The sequence below is a fragment of the Vicugna pacos genome, chromosome 12, assembly GCF_048564905.1.
Source record: "Vicugna pacos chromosome 12, VicPac4, whole genome shotgun sequence".
NCBI classification, from domain to species: Eukaryota; Metazoa; Chordata; class Mammalia; order Artiodactyla; family Camelidae; genus Vicugna; species Vicugna pacos.
This window is the reverse complement of record NC_132998.1, coordinates 16,338,224-16,359,385: the sequence shown is the minus strand read 5'-3', so window position 1 is coordinate 16,359,385 and position 21,162 is coordinate 16,338,224. Positions and strand designations below refer to the sequence as shown.

At 37.6% G+C, this 21,162-nt stretch overlaps 1 protein-coding gene across 8 annotated transcripts in view; it reads right to left on the bottom strand.

The window, feature by feature from the left end:
- Positions 1 to 21,162, bottom strand: part of NELL2 (neural EGFL like 2) — a 342,904-nt gene that overhangs the window by 10,135 nt on the left and 311,607 nt on the right. For all 8 annotated transcript variants that reach the window (XM_072972950.1, XM_072972947.1, XM_072972949.1 and 5 more), the window contains 3 exons: positions 11,870 to 12,010; positions 2,774 to 2,967; positions 1,157 to 1,333 (listed from right to left, as the gene is read on the bottom strand). In XM_072972950.1, coding sequence (XP_072829051.1) covers positions 1,157 to 1,333; positions 2,774 to 2,967; positions 11,870 to 12,010 — 512 coding nt within the window. The remainder of the gene's footprint in view (positions 1 to 1,156; positions 1,334 to 2,773; positions 2,968 to 11,869; positions 12,011 to 21,162) is intronic.

The window sequence follows — 21,162 nt, the reverse complement described above, 5'->3', positions numbered from 1 at the left end:
CTCTCTTTCCCCATGACAAAGGAGCACTGTTTGCTATGGAAGAGGTTTTTACTTAGCTTTTTGCCTAGGAGATTTTTTTTTTTCCCATTCTTGTTTTCCCCTACCTTCTCATTTATTCCCTTCTGCAAAAAGAAAGTGTGTCCACTTACAAGAAAATAAACTGAAATACAAAGGAAATCTGACATTTCTCAGTGTAGGGATACTGGAAGCAAAACAAAACTAGGAACGGATTTCAGTCTTTTTTATTCCGAGTGGGGAAATTGTGTGACTTGGACCTTTTTAAAATTAAGTTCCCACTTGTCTCCTATTTTCTTCGTAATTCTGCATCTCATGGTCTTGGGGATGAAAGCAGCCTTCAGGCACAGAAACTGACCTTGCTCTTTCAATTGATTTTGGGGTTGAAAGTATAAAAAAGAAAGCAACAAAAGAGCGATGCCTTATAAATATCCTCCCACAAACAGAAACTAGCCATAACTTTTAAAGTAGCATCTGTGAAACTTTCTTCTAGGAAAAAAATTTTTCTTTTCATTTACACCACCAAAAAGGAACAAGGAATTCGGCCAAATGAAAAAAATGATTGGTGGTTTTTTTTTTAATCAAGTCTTTATTTTCTTTTTTACCTATTGTTTCCAGTAGAAGTTGCATAAATATATACAGACAACTCAGTTATATTCTAATAAGTATTTATTGCAAATTCGTATTGTATGTAAAACACAGTGCCTACCAGCACAGTATTGATAGTAATAATCTTTAGGAGACAAAAGTATGCTTTTTTGTCTTTGTTTTGTTAAGTCCGAACATATGTAATAGAAATGGACTAGCAAAAGGTCCACTTGGAAAAAATGGATGTCACTGTTCTGTTCATAATTGTCTCTACGTAAACTTAAACTGAATGGGATTGGGGAAGCCATTTTTGAGCTCTGGAGATATTTCTGAAGACTAACATGGCGTGGTGTACCACATCTACACCCGGACACTCCTTCTCAGGTCCAGAATGATAAGTTCTATCATGCTGTCACCCTAACCAGGTTCTCTGTTTGTAACTGCCAGTGCTATGGGCGGGTACTGAACACTGGTGGAGGGGGCAGGGCAGGGTTGCCTTCGTCTTTCAACTCTGGGCTTGAACATTTCCTGCACTTCCTGGAGCTGAACTTACCAAGCAGCGGCACTGCTGGCAATTCTGGACCCAGGTGTCGCCGCTGTTGTACAAGGTTTCCCCATTTTGATGGAGGCACTGGCTGCTCAGCCTTGGGTCACATTCAGGGCAGCAGAAAAGATCCACCGTGGGATTCTCACAGTCACAGACCATCCGTCGGCACATTACAAATCCATTCTGTACAAAAAGGGACAAAAGCAGTTACCAAAAGCCTCCGTTTCTCAAAATGCTAACATTGTATACGTGAATCTGTATGTGCCTGTCCCTTTATATACATATACACATATATACATTATATATATGATCTCAGATGTTGATCTGGAAGTTGAGATAACTCACACTATTTACCCAATATAACTGCTTTTCTTTAAAATTCCATTTTGTAGCTAGCACACAGAAATTACCCAAGCTGGAGAACTTCCAATTTCCTTTCCACACATTACTCTTTAAGTGACTTGACTGGAAATAAATTTTTCAGAAATAACCAGTATAAAATGATAACCACTGCGTGGTCCTTATGTGTAAATAAATTTGTGTATGACTATATAAATACACATGTACTTGTTTACCAGTATAGTAATTTGAATACTAATTAAATTTTGTTTTGTGTGAGGGCATGTAACTAGTCAACAAGTTTTATATACTATCAAGTTTCTAGAAATATTTTAACCTTATGTTTTTGTACAAGCTGTTATCAGTTTCTTTAATAACAGCTGAATCCTTGGTATTATTCACTTAACTATAATTTAAATGTCTATTATCAACTGGGTTCGCAGAACACCTCTCTAAAACTGAAATATAACCCAAATAGGCCATAGCTCGTCCATTCTGGCTTCATTTATGAATTCATTCAAGTATGCTATTGTGGCTATAGAAACATTAGCATAGTTAGAAACAGAATTTTGTCCTATGAATTGATAAACGCACTGTGGTATTTCCATATAAGGGAATACTATTCAGTAGTAGGAAGGAATGGGTTACTGATATATGCATGTAATGAATATAAATGAAGGTCAAAACATAATGCAGTGAGAAAGAAGCCAGACACAAAGAGTATGCATGGTTGTCCCTTGGTATCCACGGGACAGTGGTTCCAGGATGCCTGAGAACACCAAAATCCATGGATGCTCAACGGCATAGTATTTGCATATAAACAATACACATTCTCCTGTGTACTTTAAATTCTCTCTCGATTACTTATAATATCTAATACAGTGTAAATGCTACGTAAATAGTTGCTGGTACAGGGAAAATTAAGTTTTGCTTTTTGGAATTTTTTTCCAAATAGTTTTGATCCACGGTTGGTTGAATTCATGGATGTGGAAGCTGCAGACACAGAGGCCAACTGTGTTATATGATTCCATTTATATGAGGCTCTAGAAAATACAAATCAAATCTATAGTAACTGGAAGCAGTGTTGGCTTGAGGCTGGGAGCACAGCCCTAACTAAGAAAGGACAGACGCCACATTTTGGGTAGATGAAAATGTTCTGTTATATTAACTGTGATGATGGTTAAATGGATGTATGCATTTGTCTAAGTTCGTCGAGTCATACACTTGAAATGTATGCAAATTATGCCTCGATAAAAATGGTGAAGAGCTTTTGTTTATACTAACCTGACAGGAGCACACAGAGCACCGGTCATTCTCCAACACCCAGATCTGACCGTTGTGCTTAATTTTTCCATCATGGATGCAGTCCCCGGTGCAGTTCTTTCCGTGGGGACACCGGCAATCGTATCCACCATCCAGGTTAAAGCAAATGGTATCATTGGCACAGCTGTGCCTCCCGGTCCCACACTCATCGATATCTACAGCCAAGAGAAGGCAGCAGGCCATGTGCTTAGAATATGCTCAGTTTCAAACAACTGCAATCAGGCAAGTTGTCTCCTGACATAAAGCATTCAACTAGAAATGAAATTTCATCTCACCAGCATGGACTGCCTGTTAAACACTGACTGAAGCAATGTTAATGACCTAGGGATTTCACAGGAAAATATTATCATGCTGGATTTCAAACACCAAGTAACCTTGGCTAGATTTTCAACTTGTATATCTCTGTAAATACCATTAGCCTTTATGAAACATTTATACTTTCTGAAAGTTAGGAATACGACTCAATTTATCAAACACACAGTTTGGCAGTGGAAATTCTAAACATGTCTGTGATTTTTTTTTTTAAATTGGGGAAATCACCCTCAATGTTAAAATGGTGCTTACAGAAAATCCTTTCTTAGTGGGAGATGAAATATCATTGGACCCTTGAGACATTTTTATTCAATTTCAAGCGCTGTTCTCACAGCTGTGTCACCTACTTGGAAGCTCTTTCCAGTGTTCTGTCTCGGGGTTGTTTCCCTAACAGTCCAGGAATTTTCCCACTGTCCTTACACCCTGCCCCTTGCCACCTCTCTCACACAAAGAATCCTCAACTTCTTAACTTTTCCATTTCAGATCATTGGTTCACCTCCTGCCTGACTCAGTTGGCAACTGCCCATTCTTCACCCGACCTCACCTACTCCCTGGCAAGCCTAGCCTAAAGCATTTTCATACAGATTAAAAGCAAACATGTGTTGACCCACAGATCAGGTCCACACGAGGAGATGTGATTCATTTTATTTATCCCTGTCATTTAAAGGTCACAAGACAAAACACATTTCAGGGATATTGTGTGAGTGGCAGTGAGGAGTTATTTCCCATTTCACTGGTTTCCTCTGAATAAAGGTCAAGAGAGACAGAATTAAATCACAGCAGGAAAAGTGGGTTAGAGAGAAGACAGAACACACAGCTTTTAACTAGGGGAACGGTACACTGATTTTCCTTCAAAATTATAGACAGTTTAATAATTATCTTCCTTAAATGGTTTGATTTTAACATTGTTGAAGACATGGACTAGTCAAGATTATATTTTAGCCACATTTAAATTCTTAAATACTTAAGTATTGTCGTATATGTACTCTTGAAAATAAATCATATATTTCTACGTACTTTGATTTTTATTAGCTCCTAACTAATTATCTCAACAAAACCAATGAATTGAGATAATAGCTGAAAAGATTTTTATTATAACTACAGTAAGCTTTATTATAGCTTGATTTGTCAAGAATAATACTGTTTATAATCATAGAAAAATGAACTATTGCCCAGCATGAGGGTATATTAAGCATTTTAAAAAGTACATTGGTACTTTATATATATATATTCAGATCAGAAATAATTTTCTCTGGATAATGGAAATGAAATTTTATAAATCAGGTCTATATTTAGTCTATTCAGATTAATCAGATGTATTTGATGAGTTGATCTGTGTCTTCTATTAAATATTCTTATAATTAGGAATTATGGTAAGCAGGAAAAACATTAACATAGTCACTTGGTCTCTTTGACCACAAACTCTACAAATACTTCCTACTATTCTTTTAATGTCCACTCCATTTATACATATATTCAACCCTTTAAATACCTACTTGAAGGACATTATTCCATTAATGGCAATGGCTGGATTTTTGCAATCATCTCATTTTGCCTGATATCTAAAATAAAAGCTCTGCTATCAGGTCTTTTTGTTTGTTTGCTTGTTTGTCTGTTTGTTTCTTTGTTTGGCTAAAGGCAGAGAGAGTCCTTGGATTTGACGTAGAAAACAAAGAAGAGAAGATGTTCTTAAATAAAGTACATTAACAATAAAGAAATAGAGCAAAAAGTTGCTTACAACAATGGTCGGCATGTACTTATAACTGGAGAAATATGTAACATGATAATGGACAAATAATAATTTCTGCTTACGAGCCTTGAATTAACTTGAACTCCTCTCGTCTCTCCTGTCTGTTATCTACACTGGGTTTCCCAACGCACAGACTACTCCCCATTGAATGACAGTATACAATTTTGGGACTCATTTTTACATATCATTTTATCATAATGTAAGATTCCTACATGACACATACATAAAGGGTGTATATTCTGCTTTGAAAAATTACTATAGTATGTGTAAGTTCCAACTTTAAAAATACTGACAACTCCTTTAGTAAGCGATTGAAGAAATAATGCTGCCAAAGCTTACAGATTCCACTGAACTTGGTCCAGTAGCAGCCCTGGCACAGCTCAGTCCCTCTCCCTGATCAACTTTCTTTACTTGCTTCCTACCACATTGGTAGCTCCTTCTGGATCTTTCTCCTGCCCACAGACACATTATCCAGGTGTGGCACTTAAATTATGAGTAAGATGTAGCCAAGCAAAGAGAAGGCAGGGTGGTCTAGTGAGAGGTAAGGATGTGTGTGAAGACCCAAAGTGCAGGGCCATCAAGATGTGTCAGAGGATCAGAAGTGCTGGTATGACTTGACCGTCCAGGAGAGCAGAGGGGGTAGATCTGCAGCAGAAGAGGCTCCCTAGGCTCAGTTTAAAGTCATGTTGTAAGAACTCTGAACCTTATAAAGAAAATAAAATGTCATTTTAGGGAATAGCAAAAAAAAAAAAAAGCATAAGCAGATAGATATTCATTTTAGAAAGATTCCTTTGGCTTCTTTTTGGAAGAGGGGGTTAAGTGGATTAGAGCTTGAAGCTAGGAGATCACTTAATGGCTGTTCAGTATTTCAGACAAGAGATGGTCATATAATTAAAGCAAACACTTGTATAATGGTTAGCATATAGCAGACTCTAAGTACTTTCATATAATGACTCATTTAATCCTCACAACAACCATTAAAGGTACAATTATTATTTAGATCAGGAAATTGAGGCATAGAAATGTTGGATAATTTTCCCAATGTCACACAGCTGGACAGGTATGCGCCCAGCTGGGAGCCCAGGCAGTCAAGCTCCAAGTCTGTGCTCTTAGGCACAACGCTGCCCTGATCAGCAGCAGTGGGGATGACGGAAGGAAACAACAAAGATAGAATCTTCTAAGCTAACATCAAAGATAAAGCAACTTAGTGATCTGTTGGCTTCAAAGATTAGGGAGACAGAGGGGTCATAAATGATGTTCAGATTTCTGACTTGGAAAATTTGGTTGATGCTACAGACAGAAAGAGGAGCAAGATTTTGCCGAGGAGAGGAAGCAGGTGGCAGGATGAGGAAAGGCATGGCTTAGTTTAAGACATGATGAAATATACTTTCTGTGGGCTTCCAGGCAGACCTGTCCAGCAAGTCAGCACATATGGGTTTGGAGCTCAGAAAATAGGACTGGGCCAAAACACGGAGCTGGTGAAGATACCCTTCCATCATCCCCTTTCTCAAAAACAGACCTTCAGACCCGAGTTCAAACTTCTTAGAAAGGCATTTAAAGCTACTTTCTTTGCTTGCACTCTCTTTCTCCATCTCAACTTACCAATAATCACATCACACTTAAGTCTGGAAACAACGCTAGACATTCAAGCCTTTCCTGATCCCAAACAGGAAATAATTTCTCTCTTTGATTCCTTACAGCTCTGAATTTATATCTTTCTCAGGCATTTATCAGTTTCAGTTTTGTAGCTTTCTCCTCCACTGAGAAACTCACCACGTTCTCTCTTGTATGACAGCTCTTATTGTACATATTTTATCTCTACTCCAAGCTGAGAGCAGTGGCCATACCTCCTTTACATTTGTACGCAGCAGATGCGTGGTAAAAGACCTCAAGGTACCTGTGCATATATTTAGCAAGTACTTGTTAACTAGAAATAGAATCATTTTATTTTTGTCCCTTTTCTTGATTATAGTAACTGGCTTGAACGTAATACTCAAAAGATGCTATCCTATAAACACTTTTTTGTTGTTGTTATTACAAGTTCAAAAAACCTCCCCAAGCATAAAGACAATCCAGAAATTAAAGCAATATAGGGAAATAACAATAATAAAGGGCATAAAAATAAAATATTCTTATGTGGAAAAAAAATACTAGGCTTTGTTCTCAGAGAGAGACAAATTTCCGGGTATATTAGAAATGATGATATGGACAAGGAAAATGGTACTCTTGCACATTACCTGGGGGCTAAATGTCTGTACCTCCAAGGTACATGGATGAGCAAAACAGCAGGCACTTTGTATGAATGCAGCTTATAAACATGTATGTTGTAGATTACACAGCCGAAAAGGTAGTGAAACAGTGTGCATTTATTTATTCATTTTTCACATATGAATCCTATACTTCAGAGTAAATTATAAACCCACTGCTATGGCTCTGCCCACTTTGAAACACTTTTTTGTCCCCCAGCAACAGAAAAATGGAACCTGCTCAGATATAATCATACTCTTATTACTGCATCCTTCTCAATACTAGTATTACAATTCTACAAATCACGGAAATTGCAATAAATGCATAGATGTTAAAAAGAAGCATTTTAGTTTCTCTCTCTCTCTCTTTTTATACCATAGGTGGGTTCTTTTGAAATCCTTAAGAGCACATTGTTTTCTGGAAGAGTAGATTTTTCTGATAATCATTACAAATTCTATCAGAATAGTAGAATCATCTTTCTAGAATTGTGTTTTTTTAAAAATAAGATTTTTCACTGCTTCTGTATTTATGAAATTTCCTTAAAAAGCCTTTTCTGTGTAGGTATTTCACAGAATCCTTTACATCCCGATATTTGTCTTTATCATGTATCATTTCAATGGCTAGTTTAATTTTTCATGTTACTTTCTGGACAATAATTAATGTACTAATTACATTTTATCATCTTGTCCTGATAACTATTATATACACGCATAGATATTTACTTCCAACACACTATATAACTATTGTATATCATACTATATACCGCTTCTAACATAGGTTATGTTCTTAACCTACTTCTGGTTAAAATACTATCTATCTATCTATCTATCTACCTATCATCTAACTATTGTCTTCTTCATTAGACAAATAAATCTATCATCCGCTATGTCACAAACACTGTTCTAGGCACTGGTGAGTGACAGGCAAACAGAATCTGTTATTCTTGAAGCTTACATTCAATAGCAGATGACAAGCAAGTAAACAATGCATGGAATCATTTCAGGAGAACTTATAACTTACAGGAGGAAAAGTGAATGAAGTATTGGGGTAGGATGCTATCTTAAGTCAGGAGTCTTGGAGAAGCCATTTTAGAGGAAATCTAAATTAAGTGAACTAAGAAGTATGCAAAGATGTGGGAGGTAGGAGGGAAACATTCCAAACAAAAAGAACAGCACATAAAAAGGGAATCAGCCAGGATATTTGAGAGGCGGCAAGAAAGCCAAGTACCCGTATCATATACGTGACTTTGTAAATCACTTAGGGTTCGGGTTTTACTCTGGAGAGAGATGGGAAGGCTCCAGGAGTTTGAACAGTGGAGTAACATACTCTAACGTCAGATTTAGAAGGATCACTCCGGGTGTTATAGGAAAAAAAACTCTATGGGAGTCAAGGGCAGAAATAGAGAGACAAGTCTGAAGACGGCTGCAGTGGTCGATAATGATGGGATAATGATGACTTAGACCAACATGGTAACAGTAGACATGGTGAGAAACGGTAAGATTGCGAATACATTTTGAAAACTGAAATTTTGAGACTTATTGATGTATTGGATATGAAGTGCAAAGAAAAGAAAGAAACAATGACTGCAAGAAGTTGGCCGGAGCACTTGTGTTTAGGGGACCAGGCTTTAGAGAGTAAATCAGGAGTTTTATTTTAGTCATCAAGTCGAGGTGTCTAAGAAGTCCAAGTCGAGATACCTAGTGGGCAACTAGACGCATGAATCTGCAGCTAGAAAAAAAGACCTAGGAATATACAGACATCATTTTAAACTGTGGAACTGGTTGATTTGGAGATTGAGAATGGACAGAGGAGACTGCCAAGAGTCCTGAGACTCCTGAACATGCAGTTCCCTGGAGAGTGAAATGAGAGGTCTATAGGGTATGAGAAAGCCAGGAGAGGGTGGCGTCCTTAAAACCAAGTGAAGAAAGCATCTCAAGAGGGAGAAATGATCAACTGGGTCAAATGCCTAAGTTGTCAAGCAAGGAGACGGTGACGGACCAGTGGATTTGGCAAGTGGGAGCTGTGAGTAATCCGAAAGGAGAGCACTCAGTGGAGCAGTGGGACTAGAGCCTCCCCAGAAGCAAGAAAGCAAAGATACAGAGTACAGAAAATCCCTTCAAAGAGAATTATTCTAAAAGGGAGCAGAAAAATAAGGGAAGTGTTTGGAGAATCAGGTGATGTCAAGAGAAGTTATTTTTTTGTTTATTTTTGTTTTATTGTTAAAAGATGGGCGCTACTCCAGGCTGTAAGCTGATGAGAAAGAGGCAGCAGGAAAGAGCACTTATGACATGAAAGAGAAAGTGGATCGTACAACGGAAAAGACCTTGGGTCTGTGAGAAAGGATGAGATGTCAGGTACAATGGAAAGTGCAATTTTTGATAAGAGAAATAAAACTTCATTTGGTGAAACAGGAGGGAGGGACAGCAGCAGTTACAGACGTGAATGAGGGTAAGCGAATACAGCCCCTGGTGGAACAGTGAAGCACTTCTGTTTCCTCAGGTAAATAAGAAGTTGAGTTATCAACAGAGAATGAAGAAAAAGGAAGTGGTATCCAAGATTTGAGGAGACTGGAGAAGGTGTGACATGGCTTGTATCAGAGAGGTACAGGGGAATGTAAATAGAGAAATAAAACAGAAATGCTGAGCAATGCTGATGGCGCTTGAAGTAGGTAGTTTTCAGGATGGCCCCCAATGATCCTCACCATTTAATATTTACACGCTGTGTAGTCCTCTCCCCTTAACTGTGGGTGGGACTTACTGACTGACTTCTAACAAATAGACTGTGGGAGAAGTGACGAATCTCACACCTGAGATTAAGTTATGGGAAGACTGGGTCTGCCATCCTTGGGTACCAGCTCTCTCTTGGACTGCCCACTCCAGGGGCAGCCAGCTCCCAGCCCCGTGGAGTGGCTCCCCTGTTAAGGAAACAAGGCCTGCCAACAGCCACAGGAGTGGCCTTGGAAACAGAGTCCTATTCCCAGACAAGTCCCACTCCCATCCCAGACGAGTCTTCAAGATGAGACCATAACCTGGCCAGCAACTTGACTGCAGCCTCATTAGAAACCTTGACCCAGAGGCATCCAGCTCAGGTGCACAGATTCCTTACCCACAGAAACTGTGGGATAAAGTTTGTTGTTCTCAGCTGCTAAGTTTTGAGAGTAATTTGTCATCCATCAGTAGATAACCAACATAGCCCTCTTGAGATACGGGGTCATAAATTTAAAAGATAGGGAAAGCAGAATGTCAGCAGAAGTATCTTTTTTTCTAGTCACATTCTGATGCACAGAAAAGGACGCCAAGCAAAATTAAAGACAGGTTACCCCTAGAGCAGAAGTGGGAAGGATGGGGAAAAGGGGACATGAAATAAAGACGCATTTTCAGCTTTGCTCTATATATTTCTGTATGATTTGAATTGTTTATAATCAGCTTACACTCATTGTGTGTGTAGCTTAAAATAAAAGACAATCTTAAAAAAGTAGCACTGAAGATTTCTTCCTCATAATTTACTACAGGGTACAGGCAACATAGTTTATCAGGGAAGAGAAAAATCACACTGTTTGAGCTGCTGCTTGAACTGTAATCTGTGGTTCCTGGCTTTCTCTTCAGGGCTGGATGTATGCACCCTGGAACATCCACCAAGTGCAAGATGAAGTCTCCAGACCACAGCTAAGGGGCTGTCTGCAAATGCCGAGTTTTAGCCCCTGGTAATGCAGCAGCATTCCATTCCACGTGAGAATCCAGACAAACCCTCTGCTCAGGGTTGCAAGCAGTGCAGCCGCCGGCAAAGCACGCTGGGAGCCTTGGCATCTGTCACCCATGTCTGTTTCACTTTTCTCTGCGTGAAACCCTCTTGAGGCCCAAGGATAAAAGGCATCTCATCATTTAGGCGTCAAGTACTATTACTCTAGATTCTCCAAGGCTTTCATTGACTGTGTCATTTTAGCCGCATCATTCTCTCAGGCTGTTACTCCATGAGGTGTAAACACCAATGGAGAAAATAATGACTGCTTGAGGTTTGTTTTTCCAATCCTGTGACAAACTCTCCTGGCAAGTCCTCTTGGTGTGGGTGGCTTCCCTGGCAATTATTCACTGTGCTTTGTTTACTCTGCCCACCTTCTAAAAACTGTGCCCTTAATAATAGAGGGTCTAAAGAAGCAGAGCGTCAATTCACTGAAAATAAGTCAAAATTAATGGTAAATAATTGAATAAATCTGATTGAATATTCACTCCTATTAGACTGATATCTTCTTTGAAGCGGGGATCTAACATTCACTAAACATCTCCGACTTGGCCAGGCAAGTGTTACATTAGGAACAGCCCAGAGTACCATGCATTACGCTTTCCTTGGCCATACGATCATTGTATTTCCTCTTCCCTCATTTTCCCTCTATTCTGCTCTCCTCATCTATTTTTTTCTATAGCTCTTTTTGGGTCAGATTTTTACATGTTGCCATTTAAAAAAATTATCTGATATTATGGGTTTATTTATTCTAAAAAAACATCCTTCAAGAGTTTCAAGAATCCATAGAGAATTGGTTCACTGCTGCAAGCTTAATTATCTAAAAATCAATTAACTATCATAATCAGCAAGCAAAAGTTAGATGTGAACACATTTTCCATCACTGTTGTATAAACACATGGCAAAAATCACCAATAACTTAAACACTAGATCAATGTCTACTATTTACATGTCACTGCTTCGCCCTCAAGTTCAAAACCTGAAGACTGAGGTCTTCTCCTTGTACTGACCTTCACACGATTCTCCACTTGGTGAAAACATCCCATTGTCATGGTAGCCATCTCTGCACTCACAGTGGTACCATCCAGGCAGGTTAACGCAGTTAGCACGGCTGTCACACTGAACAAAGCCATCAGAACACTCGTCAATGTCTATTTGGGAAAGAAAAGACAAATGGGATGTTATACAATTGCTGCCTTTCTCTCAAAGAAACGAAAATATTCTGCTAGATGGCAATTAAAATATTTAGTGCCACCAAATCCTTAAAACTGAGAAAACACAAAAATCAAGAAAGTCTACCTGGTTGTTGAAAGCGATACAGAAAGAATGCAGTGATATTAGCAACAGGAGAAGCATCTAGACAGCTCCTCTGTTGCAAAAGTCATCCAGCTGCAGAAACTGGAAAGAAACCATCTGTGGTAGTTGTTAGCGTTGCTCACCAAATTCTTACAACCCTTCTTCCGGACATAAGCTAAGGGTGCCCTGTGACTTCCTGAAGCCAATTAGGGAGTGACGTGTGTGACTTCCAGGCAGAGCCTTTAAGACGCAGTGTGTGATTCACACATAGCCTTCCTCCATCGAAGTGACCAGCAACTTCCAGAAGCTCTGCAAATCAGCCTGAGTTCTTGCGTGAGGATGATGTGGGGCACACTCCTCCTCTACATGGGGTGGACATACAGTATGAGCAAGAAATCATCCTTTTTGCTTTAAATCACTGAGGTTTCAGGGTTTTTTAAAATCACTATCAGCCTAATCTTCAGTAGGTGGCAATAGCATTCATGCAGCAACATGCTTCATATGTTTAAGAATATATCCCATTTATGTCACTTTTTAGTGGATTCTACATATATTACCTCATTCAATTCTTGAAAAAATCTTGCCTTGTAGGTAGCATATTGGACATACGAAAAAAAATGAGGCAAAGGAAATTATGAGATTTAACCAAGGTCACCTAAAAGTTCACAGTTGCCTAACATGTAGGCGTACACTCCATACAATGAGACACAGGATAAATTGGCAAACTTGTTTGAACAGAGTATGTACCTTAAGTCTCATACATCTCCTCCAGTGGCTCATTACTATTCCCAAGTGTTGTAACCCCCTTTATTCTTCTTGTTCAGTCTGTTGATTAATGGGAACATCTGATGCCCACTCAGATCTCTTTAATTCATCACAGAGAGGTCCTAGAGTCGCCTTACAGAGCGCCCCCTTCTTCTTATCTACCTTCCGGGTGCTCTGGGGTTGACTTAGACGTCGCTAAGTGATCTGATGGTGCTGTACCACCAGAGCTGCCAAAAATATCCATCTTGACAACCCTTTGCCATGACTGCAGGTTCCACTTGCCAAGAATAACGTTTTCTCACATGCTTCCCACACCTCATAGTCATAGTCCCTGCTGTAGCGACCAGCATGATGCTCCTCACGTTGAAGGAAAGATCAGGTGCTTTTTACAGTCCTTTCTACCCCCACCCCCAAGACAATCTACTCCAGCTCCGCAGTATTTACTGCTTTCGTATTTAAGTCTTGTCTGACTCCAAATTCTTGGAAGTATATATTCCTTTCATTTTCTTTTTAAACTTTCTCTTTTTCTTTGTTCAATCTTGAAAGAGACAATTTTTTGAATGATTTTTGAAAAAGTGAATACATAAGTTAGAAAAAATAGAAATAAGCCATCACTTATTTACTTCTTGATAAGCCCAGAGTTCCTTCGCTAAAACAAGGTGCAAACTGTTCTCTTAGATTAGGTAATAGTAAAATAAATAAATAAATAAATAAATAAATAAATAAATAAATAAATAAATAAATAAATAAAATTTTATATCATTGCAAAATTTTAACATTATTTCTGAATTATGAATGGCTTACCTCTGTTTCCCCTTCTGAAGAGTCAGTTACTACTGCCAGCAATTCCCATTGTCAAAATAATCGTTAGAGGCCAAACCAGCTAACCATTGACTTCCTGACACATGGCTGATGTAGTCTGCTTCCATTTCCTAAGGCCTCATAAATTTACTGAGCCTATTTGTATTTCAGGGGCTTCCCTAACTGATGAACCTCTGGTTTATAAATGAAACGAAAATGCTGTTCATTTCAGCTTTACATGGTCTTTTCTTCTAACCCAAATGGTCCAGCAAATTGGTTATGTCATTTCCTAGTTGCATGGACAAAAGCTTTGTCCATGAATTTAAGCTTTAAAGTGAGTTTATTGGAAAAAGGCCATGAGGGGGAGGTTTAGATTGCCTCTTTTTTAAAAGAGTTTGGTCATTTGCATTGGCGATTTGGCAGTAACCATTAAAGGAACAGAGCCTTCTCCACTGAAGCAACTTTCATATCTCTGTTTACCCTTTAATTTAGCCTTTTTCTCTTCCTGCAACACAGTTGTTGGGCTACCTCAGGTCCCACGATACAGATATATACTTCAATTTTTACTCCTCACCATTTTCTCTTGTCGCTCTTTCCAATCACCAGGACCCCCCCTATAATGCCTCATCCCCACTTCTTTTTATTGACATCACAGCAACCTTCCTTGAGCAATAAACACACCCAATAAAGTTTAATCGAAATGCTATGCGGTATATCAGTGTTTGGAGACTGGGGATACAAACATATGTTGGCCATAATGTACCTTCACATACAGCTGTGAGCATTATTGTATTATTTATTACTATTAAGTAGTATTTTAAAGGATGAATATGCAAATAGATGCCACTCATTCATTTACCTTTCAATATTTATTGAATACGTGTTATATGCCAAGTGCTAAGGGTTGGGGAAACAATGATACACAAACCAGAAATAATTCCTGCTCTCACCAGGTTTACGACCTACCTAAATTGTGCTTTATTTTAAGAAAATTCAATTTATGAAAGTCTGACTTTACAGTTGTACAGGACAGTGTTTCCCAACACGTGATATATCTGCCATCACTGGTGTGGTATTTAGGTGGTAAGAGGCAAATGCTTTATTTTAATGGCTGCATTTTTTATTTCTGGATTATTTCCATTGACAGCAAATGATATGAATAGTACAATACTGAAATTGTATATAAACTTGGAGCAATATTACAAGCAACACTAAGGAAATACTGGTATAAATGGTATATGAATATGACAAAACTTATGAAGGTGGCATACACATGATTGAAGTTTTGAAAACACCAGGATACAATATGGAGCAATTATTCACATTTCACAAGGATGTACTGAGTAATTTTCCAGGTAGTGAAATGTCTTAATTCATTTAAAATATGACTCAATGTATAAAATATAGTATATGTAGACATATGTCTTGCCTCAAATTATATACTTCCTACCATTTAGAATAGCAAAGAAAAATTAGCTGGATAATATATACTGCTTCATGTTCCTGCTAATTTTGACTCGCTTATGCAAACTTTTCTACTTTGGTGAAACTCAGTGGAAGACAAAAAGTGTGCTTGAATTGCTTAAGTACACACTCCCTGGCACAAGGTATGTTTGCTGGGCTCATGGCTCTAATTAAAGCTGAAGATAAAACAAACAGCCCAACCCATAGCTATTTGATGGGATGTATGTCTTTATTACTCAGTAAACATTTAGTAAGTGAAAAAATCTGATGCACAATTTAAGAACTAAGTATATTTTACCTATACGCAAATAGAAATATTACTGAATTATATAAATGTTATGTGAACTTTTGAATAAGCACATGTATTTTATATATCATATAATAACAGAAAATAGTATAAAAAATACTCAAAGAACTTATTTCTTTGATACTTTCTTTAGATCAATTAAAACCAATTGATTGAGTTAGATACACAGAGAACAGCAGACCTAGGGGAGAGAAATGTCACTATTTTATTCCACATAAGAACTACCAAGTTGGAACAAATTACTTTCCAAACTGAAAAAGAGTATTTGAAAATACAGAATGTATAAGCTCATATGATTTAGTCTTGATTACAAGGACCTTAACTTTATACTCTGTAGGTACATTATATAAAAAAACTAAAAATAAATTTTATGAAAAACTGTGATTTCATTATATATTCTGCCTTGGAAAGAAACTAGTTCTTAGTTCCTCAGGGACAATTAGAACTTTTTCAGCAGCTACATTTAGAGCAGTGACGATGTTAAGATGCTGTCCCAGAGCACAGAGAATCTAAACTCCAAAAGATATTTAGCCATCCAACAGCAGTCATGGATAGCAGTCATACTCCAGGGATCAAAATCGACTTGGATAATAAAAGTGGAAGGCACTGTGGGGATAGATTTTCTAGGAAGCACATATGTTTTGAAGAATCATTAAAAACAAACCAACAAGCAGAAGAGCAAGAAGGGAAAATGTATGAATTTTTTTTTTTAAAAGTCTCACATATGTCAGTATCTTGTTTTCTTTGTCTCCCTCAGATATGGTGACACAAGACTGAGTGCCATCTAAATGTCACAGGCCACTGGCTTCAGAAGTTGCCAACTGAAAATGGCTTTTCACGTCAGAATTTGAAGGATCAGTTTAGAAAGTGACACATTATTTCTTGGTAAGATTAAATGTAATTATAAAATGAGACACCTGAATGATAAACAAACCCTTTCTCATGCACAGGAACAGTTACTTTCATTGTAACAACATAACTAAGAATAACAAAAATATGTGCAAATGTCTAGAACCACCCATACCTAAAATAAACCCTCACCATTGTTGAACCTGCTTCTCTAAACAAGAGAAAAGAAAATGCAATCCTTTAAAAAAAAATGAGCATAGTATTTTTAATGATAAAATCAAATAATGAGAGGATTGTGTTTCATACTGTTTATCATTAAAATGAACCTGACAACATTTCTCATAAAAAATAGTACTTGGACTATTTATATCACTATTCCATGCACTGGTAGTGAAATTATATTGATAAACAGTAGGCAATTAAACATCCTGAAAACAATTAATCAACTCTTGATTACCCACATGTGGAGTGTTTGCTGTCTAGATTATTTGCAGCATTTTTTTTTAAATCACAAGGTCATTTCCCTCTGTCTTTTGCTGAGCTTCTAAAGAATCTACTTTCAATATTTAGATAAGCACGCTCAAGGAATGCAAACTCATTTGAGCATCACAGTATTTTTTATAACTATGCCAGATTTGGATGTAAAATACTGTCTAAAATTTCATGAGAAGACTGATTTTCCCATATACATTTTTTGAAAATAAAATATGACTATATATATAAATAAACTTTGAAAATTGTAAAATCCTCTTCACAGTGTGACTGATAACACTGGGATTTAGTGAAAATTATTTTCATTACTTTACAGTTCATAACGAGGAAGTTAATGTCTGCCGTTAAAAAAAAGGCATAAATTCTTCATCACATCACTTAGTCCTCACAACAGCCATGTGAGATATTCTTGGCCCCATTCTTGGCTCGTCACGGACAAACAAGGGGTCAGAACAAACTGCCCAAGGTCACACTGCGGACCAGAACTCTTTCAACACCAAGTTCAGGGCTCTTTCTCCCCCATGAGGCTGCCTCTCAAGACCATCACTTGGCCAACCAGAAACAGACTATGCTTTGAGATATCTCAGTGTATATCTTAACATGAGTGAATTCCTACCTTTTGGCTTGTCAGCAATGTAACTGAGTATTTTACTGAACTTCTCAGAGCTTTCTATTTTTTTTTCCTCTGTGATTTATCATAACATTTTGTGTATATTTCCCTGTGCTATACAGTGTAATCTTGTTTATCTATTCTACAATTTTGGAATCCCAGTCTATCCCTTCATTTTTGAACTATAAATAACATCTTTCTTAATAGTTTCCTATTAACTACTGCTGTTAGTTCTCCAAGGCCTCACGGGAGAAGCAGTATTTGGCTCATAACAGGTTATTCCTATCTTTTCACCCACCTTCCAGAAGTATCTTGACTCTTTGGGTTTTCTATCAGTGTGTGAATTTCTCACCAAAAAAAAAGAGGCAGGAAGGGAGAAAGTCTGACTTGATTCTATAGACTGATTTGGGGACAACTGACATCTTTACATTATTGAATCTTTTCATCCATTCACATGATGTATTTACTCTTTCCTGAATGATTTTTATACTTTTTATGGTCTTCATAGATTTCTGAAAGGACGCCTTCTACATATTTGGCCTGGGCTTATTCCTAAATGGTTTTTTTTTCCATCTTCCTTGAAAAAAAAAAAAAACGTTTTCTTCCCAGCTTTATTAAGGTATAATTGACAAATAAAATTGTAAGATATTTAAAGTGTACATATGATGATTTCATAAATGTATAAATTGTGGAAGAATTCCCTCATCGAGTTAATTAAACTTTCCATCACCTCACATATTTACCTATTTTTTTTCTCTTTTTGGTGAGAACACTGAAGTTCTACTCTCTTAGCAAATTTGTATTATAGAACACAACACTACCAACTATGGTCACCATATTATATATATTATCTCCTCAGACCTAAAGCCAACTGTATTGAGGCAAAATTTATATACATAAAACCTCACCAACACTTTTATGATTTTTGACATGTAACCCAGCCGTTACTACAACCAAGATCTAAAACATTTCTTTTACCCTGAAAAGCTCCTTTGTATCATAATGGTTTAAAAATACTAATTTGTATAAATATTAATGCTTGTCTTTTTGAATATGTTCTACACAGGCTATGTTTGTGTATTTTTTTTACCATATGTCTAACACCTAGCAAAGAACTGGACACATGGCTAGACAGTCATAAACATTTACTGAGTGAATGAATGATCTGTTAGTAATATCACATAACTAAGCGGCAAGCTCAGAATGCCACCCTTCCAGCCCTGCTACGTCAGAAGGGAATGCAGGCCGGGATGTCAGCTCGAAAGCCTTCACTGAGATGCAGTAACAAGATGGTAAGATGACACTTTCTCATTTTTCCAGAAGCTTTTCTGAAAGGAATTCCTCATCCGAACTACAAAAAAGTTACCTTTTCAGCCTTCACCAATATATGTTTTCACCTTCATTTCTTGTTTTATCTACTATTGACTACTTCAAATATTTATGTCAAAAAATTGACCAAAATATTAAATGGAGTAAATTAGTACAGAAAATGTGTTTGTTTCACACACACACACACACACACACACACACACTATAAATGGAATTTAATCCAGGTAGAGAATGGATTCCTAATGGTCAAAGTCATCATTCTCTCCTTACAATACTCCTTCCCCTTTGCAAGGAGGCACCACTGTCTTAGCTTTCTTATCTCACCGGCCTCTATCTCTTGGTCCTCTTTGCAGGCCTTATCTTCTCAATCTCCAAAAGTTTGAGTTCCCTTGGGACCTACTCTCAGCTTTTTCTTTTTCCATCAATTAACTTCTTAATGATTTTATCTAATACTAGGGCTTTCAATACTCAACCGCCATCAGTGGACTGAAAACTAATTACAGTGGGTTGAATACTGTTTCCCCCCAAAATTCATGTCCACTCAGAACTCAGAATGTAACTTTATTTGGAACTAGGGTCTTTGCAAATACAATTTGGTGGGGATCCTAACATGAAATCACCCTGGATTTCAGGGGAGCCCTACATCCAATGACTAGTGTACTTATATGTAGAAAAGGCACAGGAAGTCGTGTGAAGACAGAGGCAGAGGCACAACTAAAGAATGCCTTCAGCCAACAGAAGCTGGACGAAGCGAGACAGGATTCTTCACAGGGCCCCCAGAGGGAGTACAGCCCTGCTGACACCTTCATTTTGAACTGCGAGGTAAATTCCTGCGAGGTTATTTTAAGCCATCCGGTTTGTGGTGCTTGTTACAGCAGCTCTAAGAATATGACACGTTAACGCATTTATCTTTTCTTCCCAGAGCTCTCTTCTCTCCTCTAGACCTGTATTTCAATTTCCCACTCAATATTGCTACTTGAATACTGAACTCCTCCATCTAAAATCTTCCCATCTCAGAAAATGGCAACCCCATTCAGTGACTCCGGCAAAAAACCTTAGATTTATTCTTGATTTTTCTTTCTCTCACACCTCTTATCAGATCTATCAGGAAATCCTATTGGCAATATCTCTTCAAAATCTATCCAGAATCTAGTCATCATTTCCAAACACCTTCATGCTTACTACTCCCGCCCATGTCTCCAACATCTCCCACGTGAATTAATGTAACAACCTAATAAATACCCCTGATTCTACCTTCCCCCTCCTATATTCTGAATTCATAGCAGCCAGATAATTCTTTTAAAATACATGTCAGACTGTGTCATACCTCTGCTCTGATCCTACCTCTCATTCAGGGAGGATTTTTGCAGGAAAGTATTCTGGGGAGAAGCTGTAGGAGATAAATGCTGTTATCAACCATTTTTCATTTCTAAGGCTGGGGACTACATTTCCCAGAGACCCTTTCTCTGCATGGTTCTGTGTTAGACTTTAACAATGAGTGGAACTCCTGAGATTTGCTGGAGAGAAAGAAGGAAGACGCCATTATTCTTGGGAAGTCACGGTGATCAGTGTCAGTGGTTCCTGAGCTCTGGCTTCTGCATTAGTTCTCCTGTGTCAGTCTGAAGTGATAAGTGAATTTTTCTCAAATCCTCTGGGTGCACCCTTGCAGACTTTAGCTCCCCTACGCTGTTCCACACCTGTGTAAACCCTCATTTCTATATAAAACTCTTTATTCCCATAATGGTTGTAGTGGCTTCATTTTCCTGGTTGAATGTAGGCTGATACAGAAGTCTATAGACCAGATGATACGACAGTCTATTTTAAACAATGAATGTATGATGAAGTATAAAAGAAAAATGGTTTTCAATTGAAAACTTTAAGAAAAAACAAATAAAAGAAAACAAAAGGTTTTTAAAATAAGAAATATATATATAATAGACTATTATTTCCTTCTAGTAAATAATATTTACATGGTTACAATGATATAAATGCTAGGGACCTTCCACATTTTAAACCCAATTGATAGTGAGAACATGGGATACTTCATTGTGCTTACTGAACAGAACTTATCAATCTTGATAATGTAAAAAGACAAAAACCAGAAGTTGGGAGAAAGTAGATGACAGAAGTTGGGTATAGGGGTGATGAGCAAAACCAGCATCTTTATTTTACATAGAAAATAAAACAAGAAAAACTGTCAATAGTAGATAAAATCAGAAATGAAGGTGAAAAATATATTGGTAAAGGCTGAAAAGGTAACTTACATTAGAATAAAGGGAATATGGAAGGAGGATGGTATAAAAAAGGAGAATCATCATCCGTCATAAAAAGAAGTCTGCTGATGACGTCTAAAATTGACCAGTTAAACAAAGCGTGGTGTAACTATATGA